The sequence below is a fragment of the Oncorhynchus mykiss genome, chromosome 9 (genome assembly GCF_057628025.1).
Source record: "Oncorhynchus mykiss isolate SJ-2025 chromosome 9, ASM5762802v1, whole genome shotgun sequence".
NCBI lineage: Eukaryota > Metazoa > Chordata > Actinopteri > Salmoniformes > Salmonidae > Oncorhynchus > Oncorhynchus mykiss.
In genome coordinates this window covers 395,001-419,592 of record NC_143030.1, presented here as the reverse complement: position 1 = coordinate 419,592, position 24,592 = coordinate 395,001, and the positions used below count along the sequence as shown (strand labels likewise).

At 44.9% G+C, this 24,592-nt stretch overlaps 2 protein-coding genes and 1 long non-coding RNA gene across 4 annotated transcripts in view; all 3 read right to left on the bottom strand.

The window, feature by feature from the left end:
• Window positions 1–19: 19 nt before the first annotated feature.
• On the bottom strand, window positions 20–8,189 carry LOC149980684 (caspase-6-like). Its single transcript, XM_090185645.1, has 5 exons — window positions 8,178–8,189; window positions 7,154–7,252; window positions 2,543–2,696; window positions 1,671–1,849; window positions 20–879 (listed from the first exon to the last, which is right to left on the bottom strand). Exons 1-5 carry the CDS (start codon window positions 8,187–8,189, stop codon window positions 820–822), a joined length of 504 nt encoding a protein of 167 aa, XP_090041771.1. The 3' UTR covers window positions 20–819.
• A 5,263-nt stretch (window positions 8,190–13,452) lies between these two features.
• LOC149980683 (uncharacterized) lies at window positions 13,453–20,163 on the bottom strand. Its single transcript, XR_016482982.1, has 4 exons — window positions 19,779–20,163; window positions 16,228–16,281; window positions 15,968–16,010; window positions 13,453–13,602 (listed from the first exon to the last, which is right to left on the bottom strand). It is a non-coding gene; the product is annotated as an uncharacterized LOC149980683 (long non-coding RNA).
• A 166-nt stretch (window positions 20,164–20,329) lies between these two features.
• The window catches only part of LOC100653483 (complement factor I), a 26,657-nt gene continuing 22,394 nt past the window's right edge, over window positions 20,330–24,592 (bottom strand). For both annotated transcript variants that reach the window (XM_090183227.1, XM_090183226.1), the window contains exons 13-15: window positions 23,163–23,338; window positions 22,595–22,696; window positions 20,330–22,236 (exon numbers count right to left, since the gene is read on the bottom strand). In XM_090183227.1, the coding sequence (XP_090039353.1) occupies window positions 22,019–22,236; window positions 22,595–22,696; window positions 23,163–23,338 (496 nt within the window). In that variant the 3' untranslated portion in view covers window positions 20,330–22,018. The remainder of the gene's footprint in view (window positions 22,237–22,594; window positions 22,697–23,162; window positions 23,339–24,592) is intronic.

Below are 24,592 nucleotides of genomic sequence, written 5' to 3'. Positions count from 1 at the left end.
AAATTCTCAAATTAAATGCCATTTTTTTTAAACCTTTATTTACCTAGTCAAGTCAGTTAAGAACAAATTCCTATTTACAATGACAGCCTACCGGGGAACAGTGTGCTTTCGTCTGATAGGCTTTGATTAGACTGAGGTCAGCCAGTGTATGGCTGTGGATTGGCTCCATTGTTTGAATGGAATGTTGACCTATTGGGGTGTCAGGTAGCCTAGTGGTTAGAGCGTTGGACTAGTAACCGAAAGGTTGCAAGATCGAATCCCCGAGCTGACAAGGTAAAAATCTGTCATTCTGCCCCTGAACTTAACAAGTGCCTTGTTCAGGGGCAGAAAGACAGATTTTTACCTTGCAGTATCTTGATCTTGTAAAAATATATTTTGTTTTTTAGTGTCTCAGAATATCTTTGTTCAGTGTCTTGATTCTGTAGAGTAGAATGTCTTGTTTTGACCCGGGAGTAGATAATGTAGAATGTCTTGCCTCAGTTGAGTATCTTGAATCTGGTACAGTAAGGGCTCCAGGGCTAAGGCTTGAATTGAGACATAAATCTGTGTTAGAGGTTCATATGAGTATCGTGTATTCTATGTTGTTTCAGAGCTTCTGAAGTAAAGTTGCTATCTTGTCTCAGAGCTTCTTGGATCTGAAGTAAAGTTGCTATCTTGTCTCAGAGCTTCTTGGATCTGAAGTAAAGTTGCCATCTTGTCTCAGAGCTTCTTGGATCTGAAGTAAAGTTGCTATCTTGTCTCAGAGCTTCTTGGATCTGAAGTAAAGTTGCTATCTTGTCTCAGAGCTTCTTGGATCTGAAGTAAAGTTGCCATCTTGTCTCAGAGCTTCTTGGATCTGAAGTAAAGTTTCTTTGTGAGCATAGAGGTATAGCAGGGGACCTGGGACAGGATGAGTTTGGGAGAGAGAGATTCATGAATAAATGAGTGAGTGACAAAGTTAGTGTGTTGCCTGTCTGACTGTGTGTGTGCTGCCTGTCTGACTGTGTGTGTGAGTGTGTTGCCAGTCTGACTGTGTGTGTGTGTGTGTTGCCTGTCTGACTGTGTGTGTGTTGCCTGTCTGACTGAGTGTGTGTTGCCTGTCTGACTGGTCCTAATGACCTGGTACTCAGGGCTCTAACGACCATCACGTCCCAATGACCTGGTACTCAGGGCTCTATTGTCCCTCCATCAGGTCCTAATGGCCTGGTACTCAGGGCTCTATTGTCCCTCCATCAGGTCCTAATGGCCTGGTACTCAGGGCTCTATTGTCCCTCCATCAGGTCCTAATGGCCTGGTACTCAGGGTTCTATTGTCCCTCCATCAGGTCCTAATGGCCTGGTACTTAGGGTTCTATTGTCCCTCCATCAGGTCCTAATGGCCTGGTACTCAGGGCTCTATTGTCCCTCCATCAGGTCCTAATGGCCTTGAGATGCGAAACGTTTTTTAAAATGTTAATTAACGGTTAATTAGCGTGAGGCAAAATGTCATGAGTATTTCCTGTGCGTGTGTGTGTCTACTTCCTGTGTGTGTGTCTACTTCCTGTGTGTGGGTCTACTTCCTGTGTGTGTGTGTATGTCTACTTCCTGTGTGTGTGTCTACTTCGTGTGTGTGTGTGTGTGTGTGTGTCTACTTCCTGTGTGTGTGTGTCTACTTCCTGTGTGTGTGTGTCTACTTCCTGTGTGTGTGTCTACCTGTTTCTTCCCGATGGCGTTGCGGTCGGCACAGTTCTCTACGCGTCGCAGCGACACCCGGCGGTTAACTAGCGTCATCATCTCTGTGATCTCCAGCCGCGTTCCGTACTCCTGGAGCACTTCACATAGGTCCTGGATGTACCACGACCCATTCACCGTCTCTCTGTGGGAGAAATAACCTACACACAGAAAGATGGAGAGAGAGAGAGATGGAGACAGACAGAGAGAGACAGACGGAGAGATGGAGACAGAGAGAGAGAGACAGACAGAGAGAGAGACAGAGAGAGAGAGAGAGACACACACAGAGAGATGGAGAGAGACACACACAGAGAGATGGAGAGAGACACACACAGAGAGATGGAGAGAGACACACAGAGAGATGGAGAGAGACACACACAGAGAGATGGAAAGAGACAGACGGAGAGATGGAGACAGACGGAGAGATGGAGACAGAGAGAGAGAGAGACAAACGGAGAGATGGAGACAGAGAGAGAGACAGACACAGAGAGAGACAGACGGAGAGATGGAGACAGAGAGAGAGACAGACAGAGAGAGAGAGAGATGGAGAGATGGAGACAGAGAGAGAGAGAGATGGAGACAGACACAGAGAGAGACAGACAGAGAGACAGAGAGAGAGAGATGGAGACCGAGAGAGAGACAGAGAGTGAGACACAGACAGACAGAGAGATGGAGACAGAGACAGAGAGACAGACACAGAGATGGAGACAGACAAAAAACAGACAGAGAGACGGAGACAGACAGAATGGGAGAAGGGAACAATGTTGAAAGGAAGAGAATGGAAGGTCAATGTGAGAGTCGTACCTATTGAATGGATAGTGTGACGATGGTGTGTGTGGCTTGATCGATCTCACCCTCGGCCACAGAGTAGCACATCAGGAAGTCCGCTCCAGCAGGAAGTGTGTGTACCGTCCCAGCGTCCACAACCAGCTGGTTAGCATGAACCTCACAGTCCACCACGTCTACTATAGGACTGACTGGCTCGTCATGTTTATCCCCACGACACGCCTAGTGGACAGACACAACCAGCTGGTTAGCATGAACCTCACAGTCCACCTACAGGTATATAAACCAGCTGGTTAGCATGAACCTCACAGTCCACCTACAGGTATATAAACCAGCTGGTTAGCATGAACCTCACAGTCCACCTACAGGTATATAAACCGGCTGGTTAGCATGAACCTCACAGTCCACCTACAGGTATATAAACCGGCTGGTTAGCATGAACCTCACAGTCCACCTACAGGTATATAAACCAGCTGGTTAGCATGAACCTCACAGTCCACCTACAGGTATATAAACCAGCTGGTTAGCATGAACCTCACAGTCCACCTACAGGTATATAAACCGGCTGGTTAGCATGAACCTCACAGTCCACCTACAGGTATATAAACCGTCTGGTTAGCATGAACCTCACAGTCCACCTACAGGTATATAAACCAGCTGGTTAGCATGAACCTCACAGTCCACCTACAGGTATATAAACCGGCTGGTTAGCATGAACCTCACAGTCCACCTACAGGTATATAAACCAGCTGGTTAGCATGAACCTCACAGTCCACCTACAGGTATATAAACCTAACACAAATAAATAATTGTATTTGGTTCAAAACATTCTCTAAGACCTAAACCTCAACTGGTGTTGTACATAAAGGGGGGTGTGACCACTTGAACAAGTCGAAGAAGCTGAACTCCCAAGGAGTAACATCAGAGGGTCAGTTATCAAGGTCAAGTCCTATTGACAGAGTTGTTGTGAAGATTGGGGGGGAGAGAGGTATGTCTGTTATAAAAATAAAAAAAATATTATCTTTGTTTTTGACACGAAGATCCACTGTACTGGTTGTTCGGGCTCTGGTCTTGTCCCCCGTATTAATTACTGTCTGGTAATGTGGTCATGTGCAGCAAAGAAAGACCTATCAAAGCTGCAGCTCAGAACAAGAGCAGCACGGCCTGTCCTGAACTGCACACAGAGAACTAACACCGTCTTTCATGGCTGAGGGTTGAAGAGAAATTAACTACTGGATTTGTGTGTTAAAAATGCCTAACCACTTGTATAATCTATTAGCATCCACTTGAAACAGACACACAAACCCAATCAGAAACACCACTATAATACACTGAACACAAACCCCATCAGAAACACCACTATAATACACTGAACACAAACCCCATCAGAAACACCACTATAATACACTGAACACAAACCCCATCAGAAACACCACTATAATACACTGAACACAAACCCCATCAGAAACACCACTATAATACACTGAACACAAACCCCATCAGAAACACCACTATAATACACTGAACACAAACCCCATCAGAAACACCACTATGATGTCATCATGGAATGATCTGTTACCAGAGGTATAGACTCCACATTGACTCTGTACTGGTACCCCCTGTATATAGCCTCCACATTGACTCTATACCGGTACCCCCTGTATATAGCCTCCACATTGACTCTATACCGGTACCCCCTGTATATAGCCTCCACATTGACTCTGTACCGGTACCCCCTGTATATAGCCTCCACTTTGACTCTGTACCGTAACACCCTGTATATAGCCTCCACATTGACTCTGTACCGGTAACCCCCTGTATATAGCCTCCACATTGACTCTGTACCGTAATACCCTGTATATAGCCTCCACATTGACTCTGTACCGTAATACCCTGTATATAGCCTCCACATTGACTCTGTACCGTAATACCCTGTATATAGCCTCCACATTGACTCTGTACCGTAATACACTGTATATAGCCTCCACATTGACTCTGTACCAGTACCCCCTGTATATAGCCTCCACATTGACTCTGTACCAGTACCCCTTGTATATAGCCTCCACATTGACTCTGTACCAGTACCCCCTGTATATAGTCTCCACATTGACTCTGTACCGGTACCCCCTGTATATAGCCTCCACATTGACTCTGTACCAGTACCCCCTGTATATAACCTCCACATTGACTCTGTACCGTAATACCCTGTATATAGCCTCCACATTGACTCTGTACCAGTACCCCCTGTATATAGCCTCCACATTGACTCTGTACCAGTACCCCCTGTATATAGCCTCCACATTGACTCTGTACCAGTACCCCCTGTATATAACCTCCACATTGACTCTGTACCGTAATACCCTGTATATAGCCTCCACATTGACTCTGTACCGTAATACCCTGTATATAGCCTCCACATTGACTCTGTACCAGTACCCCCTGTATATAGCCTCCACATTGACTCTGTACCAGTACCCCCTGTATATAGCCTCCACATTGACTCTGTACCAGTACCCCCTGTATATAGCCTCCACATTGACTCTGTACCAGTACCCCCTGTATATAGCCTCCACATTGACTCTGTACCGGTATTCCTATCTTTCTTTTTTAGGTATTTTCTTAAAACTGCATTTTTGGTTAAGGGCTTGTAACTAAACATTTTATTGTCGGCGCATGTGACAAATAACATTTGATTTGAAATTCCACAACTTTAAAAGCGGCACACCTGTTCATTGAAATGCATTCCAGGTGACTACCTCATGATGCTGGTTGAGAGAATGCAAAGAGTGTGCAAAGCTGTCATCAAGGTAAAGGGTGGCTGCCTTCAAGAATCTAAAATCTAAAATATATTTTGATTTGTTTTACAATTTTTTTGGTTACTACATGATTCCATTTGTGTTATTTTATAGTTTTGATGTCTTCACTATTATTCTACAATGTAGAAAATAGTAATAATAAAGAAAAACCCTGGAATGAGTAGGTGTTCTAGAACCCTGGAATGAGTAGGTGTTCTAGAACCCTGGAATGAGTAGGTGTTCTAGAACCCTGGAATGAGTAGGTGTTCTAGAACCCTGGAATGAGTAGGTGTTCTAGAACCCTGGAATGAGTAGGTGTTCTAAAACCCTGGAATGAGTAGGTGTTCTAAAACGTTTGACTGGTGTATAACTAATATTACATTTTTTATTTTGAATTCAATGTTTATTTTATGTTGTTCTGTACTTTGTCATGTTCAGTAGTTAATGGACCCCAGGAAGAGTAGCTGCTACATGTTAATGGACCCCAGGTAGAGTAGCTGCTACATGTTAATGGACCCCAGGTAGAGTAGCTGCTACATGTTCAGTAGTTAATGGACCCCAGGTAGAGTAGCTGCTACATGTTAATGGACCCCAGGTAGAGTAGCTGCTACATGTTAATGGACCCCAGGAAGAGTAGCTGCTACATGTTAATGAACCCCAGGTAGAGTAGCTGCTATATGTTCAGTAGTTAATGAACCCCAGGAAGAGTAGCTGCTACATGTTAATGGACCCCAGGTAGAGTAGCTGCTATATGTTCAGTAGTTAATGGACCCCAGGTAGAGTAGCTGCTACATGTTCAGTAGTTAATGGACCCCAGGTAGAGTAGCTGCTACATGTTCAGTAGTTAATGGACCCCAGGTAGAGTAGCTTCTACATGTTAATGGACCCCAGGAAGAGTAGCTGCTACATGTTAATGGACCCCAGGTAGAGTAGCTGCTACATGTTAATGGACCCCAGGTAGAGTAGCTGCTACATGTTAATGGACCCCAGGTAGAGTAGCTGCTACATGTTCAGTAGTTAATGAACCCCAGGTAGAGTAGCTGCTACATGTTAATGGACCCCAGGTAGAGTAGCTGCTACATGTTCATTAGTTAATGGACCCCAGGTAGAGCAGCTGCTACATGCTCAGTAGTTAATGGACCCCAGGTAGAGTAGCTGCTACATGTTAATGGACCCCAGGTAGAGTAGCTGCTACATGTTAATGGACCCCAGGTAGAGTAGCTGCTACATGTTCAGTAGTTAATGGACCCCAGGTAGAGTAGCTTCTACATGTTCAGTAGTTAATGGACCCCAGGTAGAGTAGCTGCTACATGTTAATGGACCCCAGGTAGAGTAGCTGCTACATGTTCAGTAGTTAATGGACCCCAGGTAGAGTAGCTGCTACATGTTCAGTAGTTAATGAACCCCAGGTAGAGTAGCTGCTACATGTTCAGTAGTTAATGGACCCCAGGTAGAGTAGCTGCTACATGTTAATGGACCCCAGGAAGAGTAGCTGCTACATGTTAATGGACCCCAGGTAGAGTAGCTGCTACATGTTAATGGACCCCAGGTAGAGTAGCTGCTACGTGTTAATGGACCCCAGGAAGAGTAGCTGCTACATGTTAATGGACCCCAGGAAGAGTAGCTGCTACATGTTAATGGACCCCAGGAAGAGTAGCTGCTACATGTTAATGGACCCCAGGTAGAGTAGCTGCTACATGTTAATGGACCCCAGGTAGAGTAGCTGCTACGTGTTAATGGACCCCAGGAAGAGTAGCTGCTACATGTTAATGGACCCCAGGTAGAGTAGCTTCTACATGTTAATAGCCCCAGGTAGAGTAGCTGCTACGTGTTAATGGACCCCAGGAAGAGTAGCTGCTACATGTTAATGGACCCCAGGTGTACCGTCCCAGCGTCCACAACCAGCTGGTTAGCATGAACCTCACAGTCCACCACGTCTACTATAGGACTGACTGGCTCGTCATGTTTATCCCCACGACACGCCTAGTGGACAGACACAACCAACTGGTTAGCATGAACCTCACAGTCCACCTACAGGTATATAAACCAGCTGGTTAGCATGAACCTCACAGTCCACCTACAGGTATATAAACCAGCTGGTTAGCATGAACCTCACAGTCCACCTACAGGTATATAAACCGGCTGGTTAGCATGAACCTCACAGTCCACCTACAGGTATATAAACCGGCTGGTTAGCATGAACCTCACAGTCCACCTACAGGTATATAAACCAGCTGGTTAGCATGAACCTCACAGTCCACCTACAGGTATATAAACCAGCTGGTTAGCATGAACCTCACAGTCCACCTACAGGTATATAAACCGGCTGGTTAGCATGAACCTCACAGTCCACCTACAGGTATATAAACCGGCTGGTTAGCATGAACCTCACAGTCCACCTACAGGTATATAAACCAGCTGGTTAGCATGAACCTCACAGTCCACCTACAGGTATATAAACCGGCTGGTTAGCATGAACCTCACAGTCCACCTACAGGTATATAAACCTAACACAAATAAATAATTGTATTTGGTTCAAAACATTCTCTAAGACCTAAACCTCAACTGGTGTTGTACATAAAGGGGGGTGTGACCACTTGAACAAGTCGAAGAAGCTGAACTCCCAAGGAGTAACATCAGAGGGTCAGTTATCAAGGTCAAGTCCTATTGACAGAGTTGTTGTGAAGATTGGGGGGGAGAGAGGTATGTCTGTTATAAAAATAAAAAAAATATTATCTTTGTTTTTGACACGAAGATCCACTGTACTGGTTGTTCGGGCTCTGGTCTTGTCCCCCGTATTAATTACTGTCTGGTAATGTGGTCATGTGCAGCAAAGAAAGACCTATCAAAGCTGCAGCTCAGAACAAGAGCAGCACGGCCTGTCCTGAACTGCACACAGAGAACTAACACCGTCTTTCATGGCTGAGGGTTGAAGAGAAATTAACTACTGGATTTGTGTGTTAAAAATGCCTAACCACTTGTATAATCTATTAGCATCCACTTGAAACAGACACACAAACCCAATCAGAAACACCACTATAATACACTGAACACAAACCCCATCAGAAACACCACTATAATACACTGAACACAAACCCCATCAGAAACACCACTATAATACACTGAACACAAACCCCATCAGAAACACCACTATAATACACTGAACACAAACCCCATCAGAAACACCACTATAATACACTGAACACAAACCCCATCAGAAACACCACTATAATACACTGAACACAAACCCCATCAGAAACACCACTATGATGTCATCATGGAATGATCTGTTACCAGAGGTATAGACTCCACATTGACTCTGTACTGGTACCCCCTGTATATAGCCTCCACATTGACTCTATACCGGTACCCCCTGTATATAGCCTCCACATTGACTCTATACCGGTACCCCCTGTATATAGCCTCCACATTGACTCTGTACCGGTACCCCCTGTATATAGCCTCCACTTTGACTCTGTACCGTAACACCCTGTATATAGCCTCCACATTGACTCTGTACCGGTAACCCCCTGTATATAGCCTCCACATTGACTCTGTACCGTAATACCCTGTATATAGCCTCCACATTGACTCTGTACCGTAATACCCTGTATATAGCCTCCACATTGACTCTGTACCGTAATACCCTGTATATAGCCTCCACATTGACTCTGTACCGTAATACACTGTATGGACCCCAGGTAGAGTAGCTGCTACATGTTCAGTAGTTAATGGACCCCAGGAAGAGTAGCTGTTACATGTTCAGTAGTTAATGGACCCCAGGTAGAGTAGCTGCTACATGTTCAGTAGTTAATGGACCCCAGGTAGAGTAGCTGCTACATGTTAATGAACCCCAGGAAGAGTAGCTGCTACATGTTAATGGACCCCAGGAAGAGTAGCTGCTACATGTTAATGAACCCCAGGTAGAGTAGCTGCTATATGTTCAGTAGTTAATGAACCCCAGGAAGAGTAGCTGCTACATGTTAATGGACCCCAGGTAGAGTAGCTGCTATATGTTCAGTAGTTAATGGACCCCAGGTAGAGTAGCTGCTACATGTTCAGTAGTTAATGGACCCCAGGTAGAGTAGCTGCTACATGTTCAGTAGTTAATGGACCCCAGGTAGAGTAGCTGCTACATGTTCAGTAGTTAATGGACCCCAGGTAGAGTAGCTTCTACATGTTAATGGACCCCAGGAAGAGTAGCTGCTACATGTTAATGGACCCCAGGTAGAGTAGCTTCTACATGTTCAGTAGTTAATGGACCCCAGGTAGAGTAGCTGCTACATGTTCAGTAGTTAATGGACCCCAGGTAGAGTAGCTGCTACATGTTCAGTAGTTAATGGACCCCAGGTAGAGTAGCTTCTACATGTTAATGGACCCCAGGAAGAGTAGCTGCTACATGTTAATGGACCCCAGGTAGAGTAGCTTCTACATGTTCAGTAGTTAATGAACCCCAGGTAGAGTAGCTGCTACATGTTCAGTAGTTAATGGACCCCAGGTAGAGTAGCTGCTATATGTTCAGTAGTTAATGGACCCCAGGTAGAGTAGCTTCTACATGTTAATGGACCCCAGGTAGAGTAGCTGCTGTACAGTAGTTAATGGACCCCAGGTAGAGTAGCTGCTACATGTTCAGTAGTTAATGGACCCCAGGTAGAGTAGCTGCTACATGTTCAGTAGTTAATGGACCCCAGGTAGAGTAGCTGCTACATGTTAATGGACCCCAGGTAGAGTAGCTGCTACATGTTCAGTAGTTAATGGACCCCAGGTAGAGTAGCTGCTACATGTTAATGGACCCCAGGAAGAGTAGCTGCTACATGTTAATGGACCCCAGGTAGAGTAGCTGCTACATGTTAATGGACCCCAGGTAGAGTAGCTGCTACATGTTAATGGACCCCAGGTAGAGTAGCTGCTGCACTAAACACACTGGGTTAGTATATCTACACGCCTGAAACACACAAACATGTTTACCCACCACACACACACACACACACACACACACACACACACACACACACACACACACACTCCTACCTGGAAGATGAAGATCTTGGGCTTGCCCACCAGACTAGGACAGCGGTCTCCTTTGAAGGTGTGTGTCAAGTCTCGGCTGGAGAGTTTGCCGTCTCTAGCTTACACGCACTCATTCTCCCCGTGGCTCAGAAACACACACAGGAAACAATCTGCCTCCGTATGGCTCCAGTTCACAGCTGGAGAGAGAGAGAGTGTGTGTGTGTGTGTGTGTGTGGAGAGAGAAAAGTACAGACTGAATTTATTCTACACATTACCCTGTCCTCTGGGGACAGTACTTTCATTACCCTGTCCTCTGGGGACAGTACTTTCATTACCCCTGTACTCTGTCCTCTGGGGACAGTACTTTCATTACCCCTGTCCTCTGTCCTCTGGGGACAGTACTTTCGTTACTCTGTCCTCTGGGGACAGTACTTTCATTACTCTGTCCTCTGGGGACTACTTTCATTACCCCTGTCCTCTGTCCTCTGAGGACAGTACTTTCATTACCCCTGTCCTCTGGGGACAGTACTTTCATTACCCCTGTTCTCTGTCCTCTGGGGACAGTACTTTCATTACTCTGTCCTCTGGGGACAGTACTTTCATTACCCCTGTCCTCTGTCCTCTGGGGACAGTACTTTCATTACCCTGTCCTCTGGGGACAGTACTTTCATTACCTCTGTCCTCTGTCCTCTGGGGACAGTACTTTCATTACCCCTGTACTCTGTCCTCTGGGGACAGTACTTTCATTACCCCTGTCCTCTGGGGACAGTACTTTCATTACCCCTGTCCTCTGGGGACAGTACTTTCATTACCCCTGTACTCTGTCCTCTGGGGACAGTACTTTCATTACCCCTGTCCTTTCATTACCCCTGTCCTTTCATTACCCCTGTCCTCTGGGGACAGTACTTTCATTACCCCTGTCCTTTCATTACCCCTGTCCTTTCATTACCCCTGTCCTCTGGGGACAGTACTTTCATTACCCCTGTCCTTTCATTACCCCTGTCCTTTCATTACCCCTGTCCTTTCATTACCCCTGTCCTTTCATTACCCCTGTCCTTTCATTACCCCTGTCCTTTCATTACCCCTGTCCTCTGTCCTCTGGGGACAGTACTTTCATTACCCCTGTCCTTTCATTACCCCTGTCCTTTCACTACCCCTGTCCTTTCATTACCCCTGTCCTCTGTCCTCTGGGGACAGTCCTTTCATTACCCCTGTCCTCTGGGGACAGTACTTTCATTACCTCTGTCCTCTGTCCTCTGGGGACAGTACTTTCATTACCCCTGTCCTCTGGGGACAGTACTTTCATTACCCCTGTCCTCTGGGGACAGTACTTTCATTACCCCTGTACTCTGTCCTCTGGGGACAGTACTTTCATTACCCCTGTCCTTTCATTACCCCTGTCCTTTCATTACCCCTGTCCTCTGGGGACAGTACTTTCATTACCCCTGTCCTTTCATTACCCCTGTCCTTTCATTACCCCTGTCCTCTGGGGACAGTACTTTCATTACCCCTGTCCTTTCATTACCCCTGTCCTTTCATTACCCCTGTCCTTTCATTACCCCTGTCCTTTCATTACCCCTGTCCTCTGTCCTCTGGGGACAGTACTTTCATTACCCCTGTCCTTTCATTACCCCTGTCCTTTCATTACCCCTGTCCTTTCATTACCCCTGTCCTCTGTCCTCTGGGGACAGTCCTTTCATTACCCCTGTCCTTTCATTACCCCTGTCCTCTGTCCTCTGGGGACAGTCCTTTCATTACCCCTGTCCTCTGTCCTCTGGGGACAGTACTTTCATTACCCCTGTCCTCTGTCCTCTGGGGACAGTACTTTCATTACCCCTGTCCTTTCATTACCCCTGTCCTTTCATTACCCCTGTCCTTTCATTGCCCCTGTCCTTTCATTACCCCTGTACTTTCATTACCCCTGTCCTCTGTCCTCTGGGGACAGTCCTTTCATTACCCCTGTCCTCTGTCCTCTGGGGACAGTCCTTTCATTACCCCTGTCCTCTGTCCTCTGGGGACAGTACTTTCATTACCCCTGTCCTTTCATTACCCCTGTCCTTTCATTACCCCTGTCCTTTCATTACCCCTGTCCTTTCATTACCCCTGTCCTTTCATTACCCCTGTCCTTTCATTACCCCTGTCCTCTGTCCTCTGGGGACAGTACTTTCATTACCCCTGTACTTTCATTACCCCTGTCCTTTCATTACCCCTGTCCTTTCATTACCCCTGTACTTTCATTACCCCTGTCCTCTGTCCTCTGGGGACAGTACTTTCATTACCCCTGTCCTTTCATTACCCCTGTACTTTCATTACCCCTGTCCTCTGTCCTCTGGGGACAGTACTTTCATTACCCCTGTCCTCTGTCCTCTGGGGACAGTACTTTCATTACCCCTGTCCTTTCATTACCCCTGTACTTTCATTACCCCTGTCCTCTGGGGACAGTACTTTCATTACCCCTGTCCTTTCATTACCCCTGTCCTCTGGGGACAGTACTTTCATTACCCCTGTCCTTTCATTACCCCTGTCCTCTGGGGACAGTACTTTCATTACCCCTGTCCTTTCATTACCCCTGTCCTTTCATTACCCCTGTCCTTTCATTACCCCTGTCCTTTCATTACCCCTGTCCTTTCATTACCCCTGTCCTCTGGGGACAGTACTTTCATTACCCCTGTCCTTTCATTACCCCTGTCCTTTCATTACCCCTGTCCTTTCATTACCCCTGTCCTTTCATTACCCCTGTCCTTTCATTACCCCTGTCCTCTGTCCTCTGGGGACAGTACTTTCATTACCCCTGTCCTCTGTCCTCTGGGGACAGTAGTTTCATTACCCCTGTCCTCTGGGGACAGTATTTTCATTACCCCTGTCCTCTGTCCTCTGTCCTCTGGGGACAGTATTTTCACATCATTAAATCCAGATCAAAATGTTTTTGTTGTGGTTTACCATCGTTTATGACAGCCAGGACCTCCTGTCTGGTCAGGTTGTCATATGGCCACACAGCAAAACATAGCTCCTCTAGTCTGGAAAAACACACACACACGCACACACACACACACACACACACACACGTTAAAGACAGAAACACAACAGACAAATGTGTGTGTGGGTGCGTCCGTCCATCTGTCTGTGTGAATCTGTCTGTCTGTTCGTCCTTTTGTGTGACTCTGTGTGTGTACCGTCGCAAGAGGTTGTTCTTGTCAGCTTTGGTACCATGGCGATGAGGGAGGCGGAGCTCTGGCGAGAAGTATTCCTGGTTGAAGATGAGGGCCAGCCCTCTTAGGTTGTATGACATCACATACTCCTCCCCCGGGTCTGACGCCTCAATACTACAGAGGGGGGGAGTGAGAATGTAAAGAGAGAGAGAGAGAAGGGGGAGGTGTGAGAGAGAGAGGAGAGGTGTGAGAGAAAGAGAGAGAGGAGAGGTGTGAGAGAAAGAGGAGAGGTGTGAGAGAGAGAGAGAGAGAGAGAGAGAGAGAGAGAGAGAGAGAGGAGAGGTGTGAGAGAAAGAGGGGAAAGGTGTGAGAGAAAGAGAGAGAGGAGAGGTGTGAGAGAAAGAGGGGAAAGGTGTGAGAGAAAGAGGGGAGAGGTGTGAGAGAGAGAGAGAGAGAGGAGAGGTGTGAGAGAAAGAGGGGAGAGGTGTGAGAGAGAGAGAGAGAGAGGAGAGGTGTGAGAGAAAGAGGGGAGAGGTGTGAGAGAGAGAGAGAGAGGAGAGGTGTGAGAGAAAGAGGGGAGAGGTGTGAGAGAGAGAGGAGAGGTGTGAGAGAAAGAGGAGAGGTGTGTGAGAGAGAGAGAGAGAGGAGAGGTGTGAGAGAAAGAGAGAGAGGAGAGGTGTGAGAGAAAGAGAGAGAGGAGAGGTGTGAGAGAAAGAGAGAGGGGAAAGGTGTGAGAGAGAGAGAGAGAGAGAGAGAGAGAGAGAGAGAGAGAGAGAGGAGAGGTGTGAGAGAAAGAGAGAGGGGAAAGGTGTGAGAGAGAGAGAGAGAGAGAGAGAGAGAGAGGAGAGGTGTGAGATAATCCTATATAGTGCATTCTGAAAGTATCGAGACCACATTACTTTTTCCACATTTTGTTACGTCACAGCCTTATTCTAAAATATATTTTTTTATTAGATTTTTTATTTCCCCCTCATCAATCTACACATAATAACAAAGCACAAACAGGTTTAGACATTTTTATAAAATGTATTTAAAAAAAATAATAATGAAATATCACATTTACAAAAGTATTCAGACCCTTCACTCAGTTCTTTGTTGAAGCACCTTTGGCAGCGATTACAGAATCGAGTCTTCTTGGGTATGATGCTACAAGCTTGTCACACCTGTATTTAGAGAGTTTATCCCATTCTTCTCTGCACATCCTCTCAAGCTCTGTCAGGTTGGATGGGGAGCGTCGCTGCACAGCTATTTTCAGGTCTCTAGAGATGTTAGATCGGGTTCAAGTCCGGGCTCTGGCTGGGCCACTCAAGGACATTCAGAGACTTGTCCTGAAGCCACTTCTGCATTGCCTTGGCTGTGTGCTTATGGTCGTTGTCCTGTTGGAAGGTGAACCTTCGCCCCAGTCTGAGGTCCTGAGTTCTCTGGAGCAGGTTTTCATCAAGGATCTCTCTGTACTTTGCTCTGTTTATCTTTGCCTCGATCCTGACTAGTCTCCCAGTCCCTGCCGCTGAAAAACATCCCCACAGCATGATGCTGCCACCACCATGCTTCACCGTAGGGATGGTGCCAGGTTTCCTCCAGACGTGAAGCTTGTCATTCAGGCCAAAGAGTTCAATCTTGGTTTCATCAGACCAGATAATCTTGTTTCTCATGGTCTGACTCCTTTAGGTGTCTTTTGGCAATCTCCAAGCAGGCTAGCATGTGCCTTTTACTGAGGAGTGGCTTCTGTCTGGCCACTTTACCATAAAGGCCTGATTGGTGGAGTGCTGCAGAGATGGTTGTCCTTCTGGAAGAAGTTTCTCCCATCTTTACAGAGGAACTCTGGAGCTCTGTCAGAGTGACCATTGGGTTATTGGTCACCTCAACTTCAGTTTGGCCGGGCGGCCAGGTCTCGGAAGTGTCTTGGTGGTTCCAAACTTCCTCCATTTAAGAATGATGGAGGCCACTGTGTCCTTGGGGACCTTCAATGCTGCAGACATTTTTTGGTACCCTTCCCCAGATCTGTGATTCGATACAATCCTGTCTCGGAGCTCTACGGACAATTCCTTTGACCTCATGGCTTGGTTTTTGCTCTGACATGCACTGTCAACTGTGGGACCTTATATGGACAGGTGTGTGCCTTTTCAAATCATGTCCAATCAATTGAATTTACCACAGGTGGACTCCAATCAAGTTGTAAAGATGATCAATGGAAACAGGATGCACCTGAGCTCAATGTCGAGTCTCATAGCAAAGGGTCTGAATACTTATGTAAAGAAGTATTTTTTATAAATTCGCAAACATTTATAAAAACCTGTTTTTGCAATTTGTCATTATGGGGTATTGTGTGTAGATTGATAAGGATAATGATAATAAGGCTGTAACGTAACAAAATGTGGAAAAAGTCAAGGGGTTTGAATGCTTTCCGAATGCAGTGTATATATATATATATATATAACCTTTATATACCTAGACTGGAACAGTGAACTGTAAACATGGTCTGTTCTAGTCTACCATAATCACACAACACAAGAGTCTTACCTTACAGATTCACTCTTACCCTATCTCATAGACGTCAGGCTCAGCATAGCTCTCTATCAGGGCTGGAATAAAAATTATTTACCATTTTTAAATCTATAATGGTTTCAGTATTAACAGGATAAATATAAAGTATAAAAAATATAAATATATTGACAACATGTAAACCATGTAAACAGAACTGCATCAATAAAGTAGAATGTCCTTGTCGCCTGTAGCGGTAATGAATAATGTCCTTGTCGCCTGTAGCGGTAAGGAGAATCAGGTTCTTCTGTCACTTACCTGTCGATGTCGCAGGCGACCCCGTGACCTCGCTGTCCACCTTGACAACCCGCTCTGTGGATGATCAACATTATAGGCTATACAGGTCAAGTATCAGTCACATTCTGCCGAGGAATCGTAGACCTCAGCTAAGATCTTTTTTTAATTTTAGGGTCGGATTGCAGATAGATTGTCGCTTCCATCAATGTAATTGTCTGCATTCCAATCCCTCATATTTTTTGTGGGTAAATATATATATATATATATATATACATACATACATACAGTTGAAGACGGAAGTTTACATACACCTTAGCCAAATAGAATTGAACTCAAATGCATTTGAGTTTTTTCACAATTCCTGACATTTAATCCTGGTAACAATTCCCTGTCTTAGGTCAGTTAGGATCACCACTTTATTTTAAGAACGTGAAATGTCAGAATAATAGTAGAGAGAATGATTTCTTTCAGCTTTTATTTCTTTCATCACATTCCCAGTGGGTCAGAAGTTTACATACACTCAATTAGTATTTGGCAGCATTGCCTTTAAATTGTTTAATTTGGGTCAAATGTTTCGGGTAGCCTTCCACAACCTTCCCACAATAAGTTGGGTGAATTTTGGCCCATTCCTCCTGACAAGAGCTGGTGTAACTGAGTCAGGTTTGTAGGCCTCCTTGCTCGCACACGCTTTTTCAGTTCTGCCCACAAATGTTCTACAGGATTGAGGTCAGGGCTTTGTGATGGCCACTCCAATACCTTGACTTTGTTGTCCTTAAGACATTATGCCACAACTTTGGAAGTATGCTTGGGGTCATTGTCCATTTGGAAGACCCATTTGCGACCAAGCTTTAACTTCCTGACCGATGTCTTGAGACGTTGCTTCAATACATCCACATAGTTTTCCTTCATTTGGAAGACAGTGCACCAGTCCCTCCTGCAGCAAAGCACCCCCACAACATGATGCTGCCACCCCCGTGCTTCACGGTTGGGATGGTGTTCTTCGGCTTGCAAGCCTCCCCCTTTTTCCTCCAAACGGTCGTTATGGCCAAACAGTTTTGTTTAATCAGACCAGAGGACATTTCTCCAAAAAGTACAATCTTTGTCCCCATGTGCAGTTGCAAACCGTAGTCTGGCTTTTTTATAGTGGTTTTGGAGCAGTGGCTTCTTCCTTGCTGAGCGGCCTTTCAGGTTATGTTGATATAGGACTCGTTTTACTGTGGATATAGACACTTTTGTACCTGTTTCCTCTTGTTAACTATCCATACTTGTTAAATATCCATATTGACTGATCTGTTATTATCTTGTTAACTATCCATATTGACTGATCTGTTATTATCTTGTTAACTATCCATATTGACTGATCTGTTATTATCTTGTTAACTATCCATATTGACTGATCTGTTGTTATCTTGTTAACTATCCATATTGACTGATCTGTTATTATCTTGTTAACTATCCATATTGACTGATCTGTTATTATCTTGTTAACTATCCATATTGACTGATCTGTTATTATCTTGTTAACTATCCATATTGACTGATCTGTTATTATCTTGTTAACTATCCATATTGACTGATCTGTTGTTATCTTGTTAACTATCCATATTGACTGATCTGTTATTATCTTGTTAACTATCCATATTGACTGATCTGTTGTTATCTTGTTAACTATCCATATTGACTGATCTGTTATTATCTTGTTAACTATCCATATTGACTGATCTGTTATTATCTTGTTAACTATCCATATTGACTGATCTGTTATTATCTTGTTAACTATCCATATTGACTGATCTGTTGTTATCTTGTTAGCTATCCATATTGACTGATCTGTTGTTATCTTGTTAACTATCCATATTGACTGATCTGTTATTATCTTGTTAACTATCCATATTGACTGATCTGTTATTATCTTGTTAACTATCCATATTGACTGATCTGTTATTATCTTGTTAACTATCCATATTGACTGATCTGTTGTTATCTTGTTAACTATCCATATTGACTGATCTGTTATTATCTTGTTAACTATCCATATTGACTGATCTGTTATTATCTTGTTAACTATCCATATTGACTGATCTGTTATTATCTTGTTAACTATCCATATTGACTGATCTGTTGTTATCTTGTTAACTATCCATATTGACTGATCTGTTATTATCTTGTTAACTATCCATATTGACTGATCTGTTGTTATCTTGTTAACTATCCATATTGACTGATCTGTTATTATCTTGTTAACTATCCATATTGACTGATCTGTTGTTATCTTGTTAACTATCCATATTGACTGATCTGTTATTATCTTGTTAACTATCCATATTGACTGATCTGTTGTTATCTTGTTAACTATCCATATTGACTGATCTGTTATTATCTTGTTAACTATCCATATTGACTGATCTGTTATTATCTTGTTAACTATCCATATTGACTGATCTGTTATTATCTTGTTAACTATCCATATTGACTGATCTGTTGTTATCTTGTTAACTATCCATATTGACTGATCTGTTGTTATCTTGTTAACTATCCATATTGACTGATCTGTTATTATCTTGTTAACTATCCATATTGACTGATCTGTTATTATCTTGTTAACTATCCATATTGACTGATCTGTTATTATCTTGTTAACTATCCATATTGACTGATCTGTTGTTATCTTGTTAACTATCCATATTGACTGATCTGTTATTATCTTGTTAACTATCCATATTGACTGATCTGTTATTATCTTGTTAACTATCCATATTGACTGATCTGTTATTATCTTGTTAACTATCCATATTGACTGATCTGTTATTATCTTGTTAACTATCCATATTGACTGATCTGTTGTTATCTTGTTAACTATCCATATTGACTGATCTGTTATTATCTTGTTAACTATCCATATTGACTGATCTGTTGTTATCTTGTTAACTATCCATATTGACTGATCTGTTATTATCTTGTTAACTATCCATATTGACTGATCTGTTGTTATCTTGTTAACTATCCATATTGACTGATCTGTTATTATCTTGTTAACTATCCATATTGACTGATCTGTTGTTATCTTGTTAACTATCCATATTGACTGATCTGTTGTTATCTTGTTTAACTCTGGTTTACGACATTTTATTTAATAATCCCTTGAAAACGACTCGCAACAAATGGTTTAAGTTGAGCTGTGTGTCTCTCCTTGCCTCCCAGCTGGGAAATTGAACACTCTGCAACTTACTGTAACGTTTCAATGATAACGACCTATTGGAAACCAGTCTAATTGGAATGATAACGACCTATTGGAACAATTGACAACCTGTTTAATGACACCAAGAACAGACACGTTACAATAACGGGATTTAGTTTAAAAAAATCCTAGTTGTTACTCATCTCGGATCAGTTTACTACTTTTAAGAATGATTGCTGACGCAAAGCAATAAGTGAAAACCCTCTCGCACCGCATGTTGACAGTTTAAACAATTGATGATGACAATGGAGATTGATTAAAAAAACAAATCTATTCTTAGCACGAATAATCATTGATAATGAAACACTGATGATGATAGATGCAGTAGCCCTACCTTGGATATATTGTTGAATATCTGTATTTTCCATAGGATGCTGTTGACTAACTTTCCCGTACACAGCGGGGTTGCGTTCAATCATTCAAATGGCTCCCATTGACGTCTTTTTTTTTTTTTAGGATACTAACGGAAATTCCGCCCCGGTAACTTGATTGCCTTTTGGCCAGAACAGTTGGCTACAAATGGACTGCGGGGACGTCAATCAAAAGTTGCTACGATGAACATGAACTTCAGCAAAATCCCATGGGAAAGAGAGAGATAACAGACAGGAGAGACAGGTAGTAGAGAGCAGAGACGGGAGAGAGAAAGCCCTTTGAATTGAATTGAGAGGGAACAGAGAGAAAAGGGGAGGGAGAGCATAGAAAGATAGATAGACAGAGAGAGAGAGAGAGAGAAATAGAGAGAGAGGTCCACTCTGTATTTAAAGGGACAGTGACAGGGCACAGTAAGAGTCCAAGTTCACATATGCAGGAAAACTACACCATAAACCCTTTACTAAAAATAAACACAAACATCAAATCAAGAAATAACATCATGTAACAAACAACTGGGTTCTCAAGTTCTTTATTGACAGCATCCAGCATAAACAACGTATAACATTGTAATAACGATTTATTATGTATGAATAGGCTATATCGCTCAAAGCCAGTTCAACTGCTTTTTTCCTATTGTTCCCCTCTAATCAGGGCCTGATTTAGACCTGGGACACCAGGTGGGTGATTCTCCTCTAATCAGGGCCTGATTTAGACCTGGGACACCAGGTGGGGTGGTATTAATGATCAGGGACTGATTTAGACCTGGGACACCAGGTGGGGTGATATTAATGATCAGGGCCTGATTTAGACCTGGGACACCAGGTGAGGTGATATTAATGATCAGGGCCTGATTTAGACCTGGGACACCAGGTGAGGTGATATTAATGATCAGGGCCTGATTTAGACCTGGGACACCAGGTGGGGTGGTATTAATGATCAGGGACTGATTTAGACCTGGGACACCAGGTGGGGTGATATTAATGATCAGGGCCTGATTTAGACCTGGGACACCAGGTGGGGTGGTATTAATGATCACGGACTGATTTAGACCTGGGACACCAGGTGGGGTGGTATTAATGATCAGGGCTTGATTTAGACCTGGGACACCAGGTGGGATGGTATTAATGATCAGGGCCTGATTTAGACCTGGGACACCAGGTGGGATGGTATTAATGATTAGGGCCTGATTTAGACCTGGGACACCAGGTGGGGTGATATTAATGATCAGGGCCTGATTTAGACCTGGGACACCAGGTGGGGTGATATTAATGATCAGGGCCTGATTTAGACCTGGGACACCAGGTGGGGTGGTATTAATGATCAGGGCCTGATTTAGACCTGGGACACCAGGTGGGGTGATATTAATGTTCAGGGCTTGATTTAGACCTGGGACACCAGGTGGGGTGATATTAATGATCAGGGCCTGATTTAGACCTGGGACACCAGGTGGGATGGTATTAATGATCAGGGCCTGATTTAGACCTGGGACACCAGGTGGGATGGTATTAATGATCAGGTACAACAGAAAAGCAGCAGTAGACCAGAGATCGAACAGTAACATTTGAAAATACCCCCTGGTCTATATCAACGTCACAGGTTGTTTTTAGTGACAGCAGCCCAGATCAGGGCCCGATTTAGACCTGGGACACCAGGTGGGATGGTACCACAGGTTGTATTTAGTGTCAGCAGCCCAGATCAGGGACTGATTTAGACCTGGGACACCAGGTGGGGTGATATTACAGGTTGTATTTAGTGACAGCAGCCCAGATCAGGGCCTGATTTAGACCTGGGACACCAGGTGGGGTGATATTACAGGTTGTATTTAGTGACAGCAGCCCAGATCAGGGCCTGATTTAGACCAGGTGGGGTGGTATTACAGGTTGTATTTAGTGACAGCAGCCTAGATCAGGGCCTGATTTAGACCAGGTAGGGTGGTATTACAGGTTGTTTTTAGTGACAGCAGCCCAGATCAGGGCCTGATTTAGACCTGGGACACCAGGTGGGATGGTATTAATGATCAGGGCCTGATTTAGACCTGGGACACCAGGTGGGGTGATATTAATGATCAGGGCCTGATTTAGACCTGGGACACCAGGTGGGATGGTATTAATGATCAGGGCCTGATTTAGACCTGGGACACCAGGTGGGGTGATATTAATGATCAGGGCCTGATTTAGACCTGGGACACCAGGTGGGGTGATATTACAGGTTGTATTTAGTGACAGCAGCCCAGCCAGTGTGAGTGCGGATCCAGTCGAAATAGTGTGCCACTTTAGTGTACACTCCAGGGAACTTGGCCTGCCCACACTTCTCCCCCCAGGAGACTATACCCCAGAGGTAGGAAACGCCTAGAGAGTCCTGGCACACCAGAGGACCTCCAGAATCACCCTGACACGAGTCCACGTGGCCCTCCAGATCACCTACACACACACACACACACACACACACACACACACACACACACACACACACACACACACACACACACACACACACACACACACACGGATGCACATACACACACACACACACACACGGACGCACACACACACACACACACACACACACACACACACACACACACACACACAACCATTAGGAAAAGACACAGAGAGAGATAATTCAGTATAAATAGTGTTGATTATTTTAAATATATTTAAACAACATATATTGAAATATAATCCATTCCTTCATTTATTTGTTAGAATCTAAAGAGGACTGAGGAATTCAATTTGGAAAAAACATGTTGTATTACTGTTGTTGTCATTTTGTATGTACCTGCGCACATCATTCCATCGTAGTAACGCGGACCGTAGAATCCTTGACAGTTGGCGATCAGAGAGACGTTGGCCCAGAGCAGCACATCAGATGACGAACCATCTGAATAAACACACACACACACACATACACACAAACCACAGTATAAAGTCAGGACACAACTAGCACACACACACACACACACACAAACCACAGTATAAAGTCAGGACACAACTAACACACACACACACACACACACACACACACACACGCACAAACCACAGTATAAAGTCAGGACACAACTAACACACACACACACACGCACAAACCACAGTATAAAGTCAGGACACAACTAACACACACACACACACGCACAAACCACAGTATAAAGTCAGGACACAACTAGCACACACACACACATACACACACACCACACATGTACCACACACACACACACACACACACACACACACACACACACACACACACACACACACACACACACACACACACACACACACACACACACACACACACACACACACACACACACACACACACACACACACACACACACACACACTCCTACCTTTCTTCCTCCCCCAGCCTGATATGCTGCAGGTATGGTTAGGGTTGAACAGTTGTACGGACCAGGGAACACACACAGCACTGACTGCTGGGTTCTCTTGCAAACACTGGGTCTTGAATGGAAGCTTCTCCATCTCTATCAGGGCTATGTCATTCTCATACGTGTTAGCATTGTACCTGGGGAGAGAGGTTAGAGGTTAGGGAGTAGGGGTCAGGTTGGAGGGGTCAGGGTTGAAGGGGTCAGGGTTGGAGGGGTCAGGGTGGAGGGGTCAGGGATGGAGGGGTCAGGGTAGAGGGGTCAGGGTTGGAGGGGTCAGGGTGGATGGGGTCAGGGTGGAGGGGTCAGGGTTGGAGGGGTCAGGGTAGAGGGGTCAGGGTTGGAGTGTTCAGGGTAGAGGGGTCAGGGTTGGAGGGGTCAGGGTTGGAGGGGTCAGGGTGGAGGGGTTAGGGTTGAAGGGGTCAGGGTAGAGGGGTCAGGGTTGGAGGGGTCAGGGTTGGAGGGGTCAGGGTGGAGGGGTTAGGGTTGATGGGGTCAGGGTGGAGGGGTCAGGGTTGAAGGGGTCAGGGTTGGAGGGGTCAGGGTGGAGGGGTCAGGGTTGGAGGGGTCAGGGTAGAGGGGTCAGGGTTGGAGGGGTCAGGGTGGATGGGGTCAGGGTGGAGGGGTCAGGGTTGGAGGGGTCAGGGTAGAGGGGTCAGGGTTGGAGTGTTCAGGGTAGAGGGGTCAGGGTTGGAGGGGTCAGGGTTGGAGGGGTCAGGGTGGAGGGGTTAGGGGTCAGAGTTTCGGGGAGGAGAGAGGGTGCAGGGGTTAGGGCCAGTTTCTCCATCTCTATGTCATTCTCATTGGAGTTAGGGTCGTACCTTGTGAGAGAGAGATTTGACATGGTAATCAAAAGGCCACGTCAGGGTAGACCTACACGAAACACAGCCCAGGTTTTCTAAAATCCCCTACGGGGGGAAATTAATGGAGGAAAAATAATCGGAACCATTTCCCTGTTTGACCGCTAGGTTTTATGGGTATTATGGAACTCTGTGGTACTCCATCGACCTCCGAACAAAAACTCCTCGCTTGGTGGGCGAAACAACGACAAACGGCATCTACTGGAGGGAGACAGGTGTTCAGCCGAGTTGGGCCTCTCTCCTCCTCTTCCTCTCTGCAGCAGGTCAAACGAACCACTAAAAATGAACGATTCATGACTTAAGGGGTGGCAGCGTAGCCTAGTGGTTTAGAGCAGTGGACTAGGAACCGAAAGGTTGCAAGATCGAACCCCCCCCGAGCTGACATGGTACAAAATCTGTCATTTTGAACAAGGCAGTTAACCCCACTGTTCCTAGGCCGTCATTGAAAATAAGAATTTGTTCTTAACTGACTCGTCTAGTTAAATAAAGGTAAAATAAAAGTCAGTAAAATTAGTTTATATTTTGCCAGCGCTG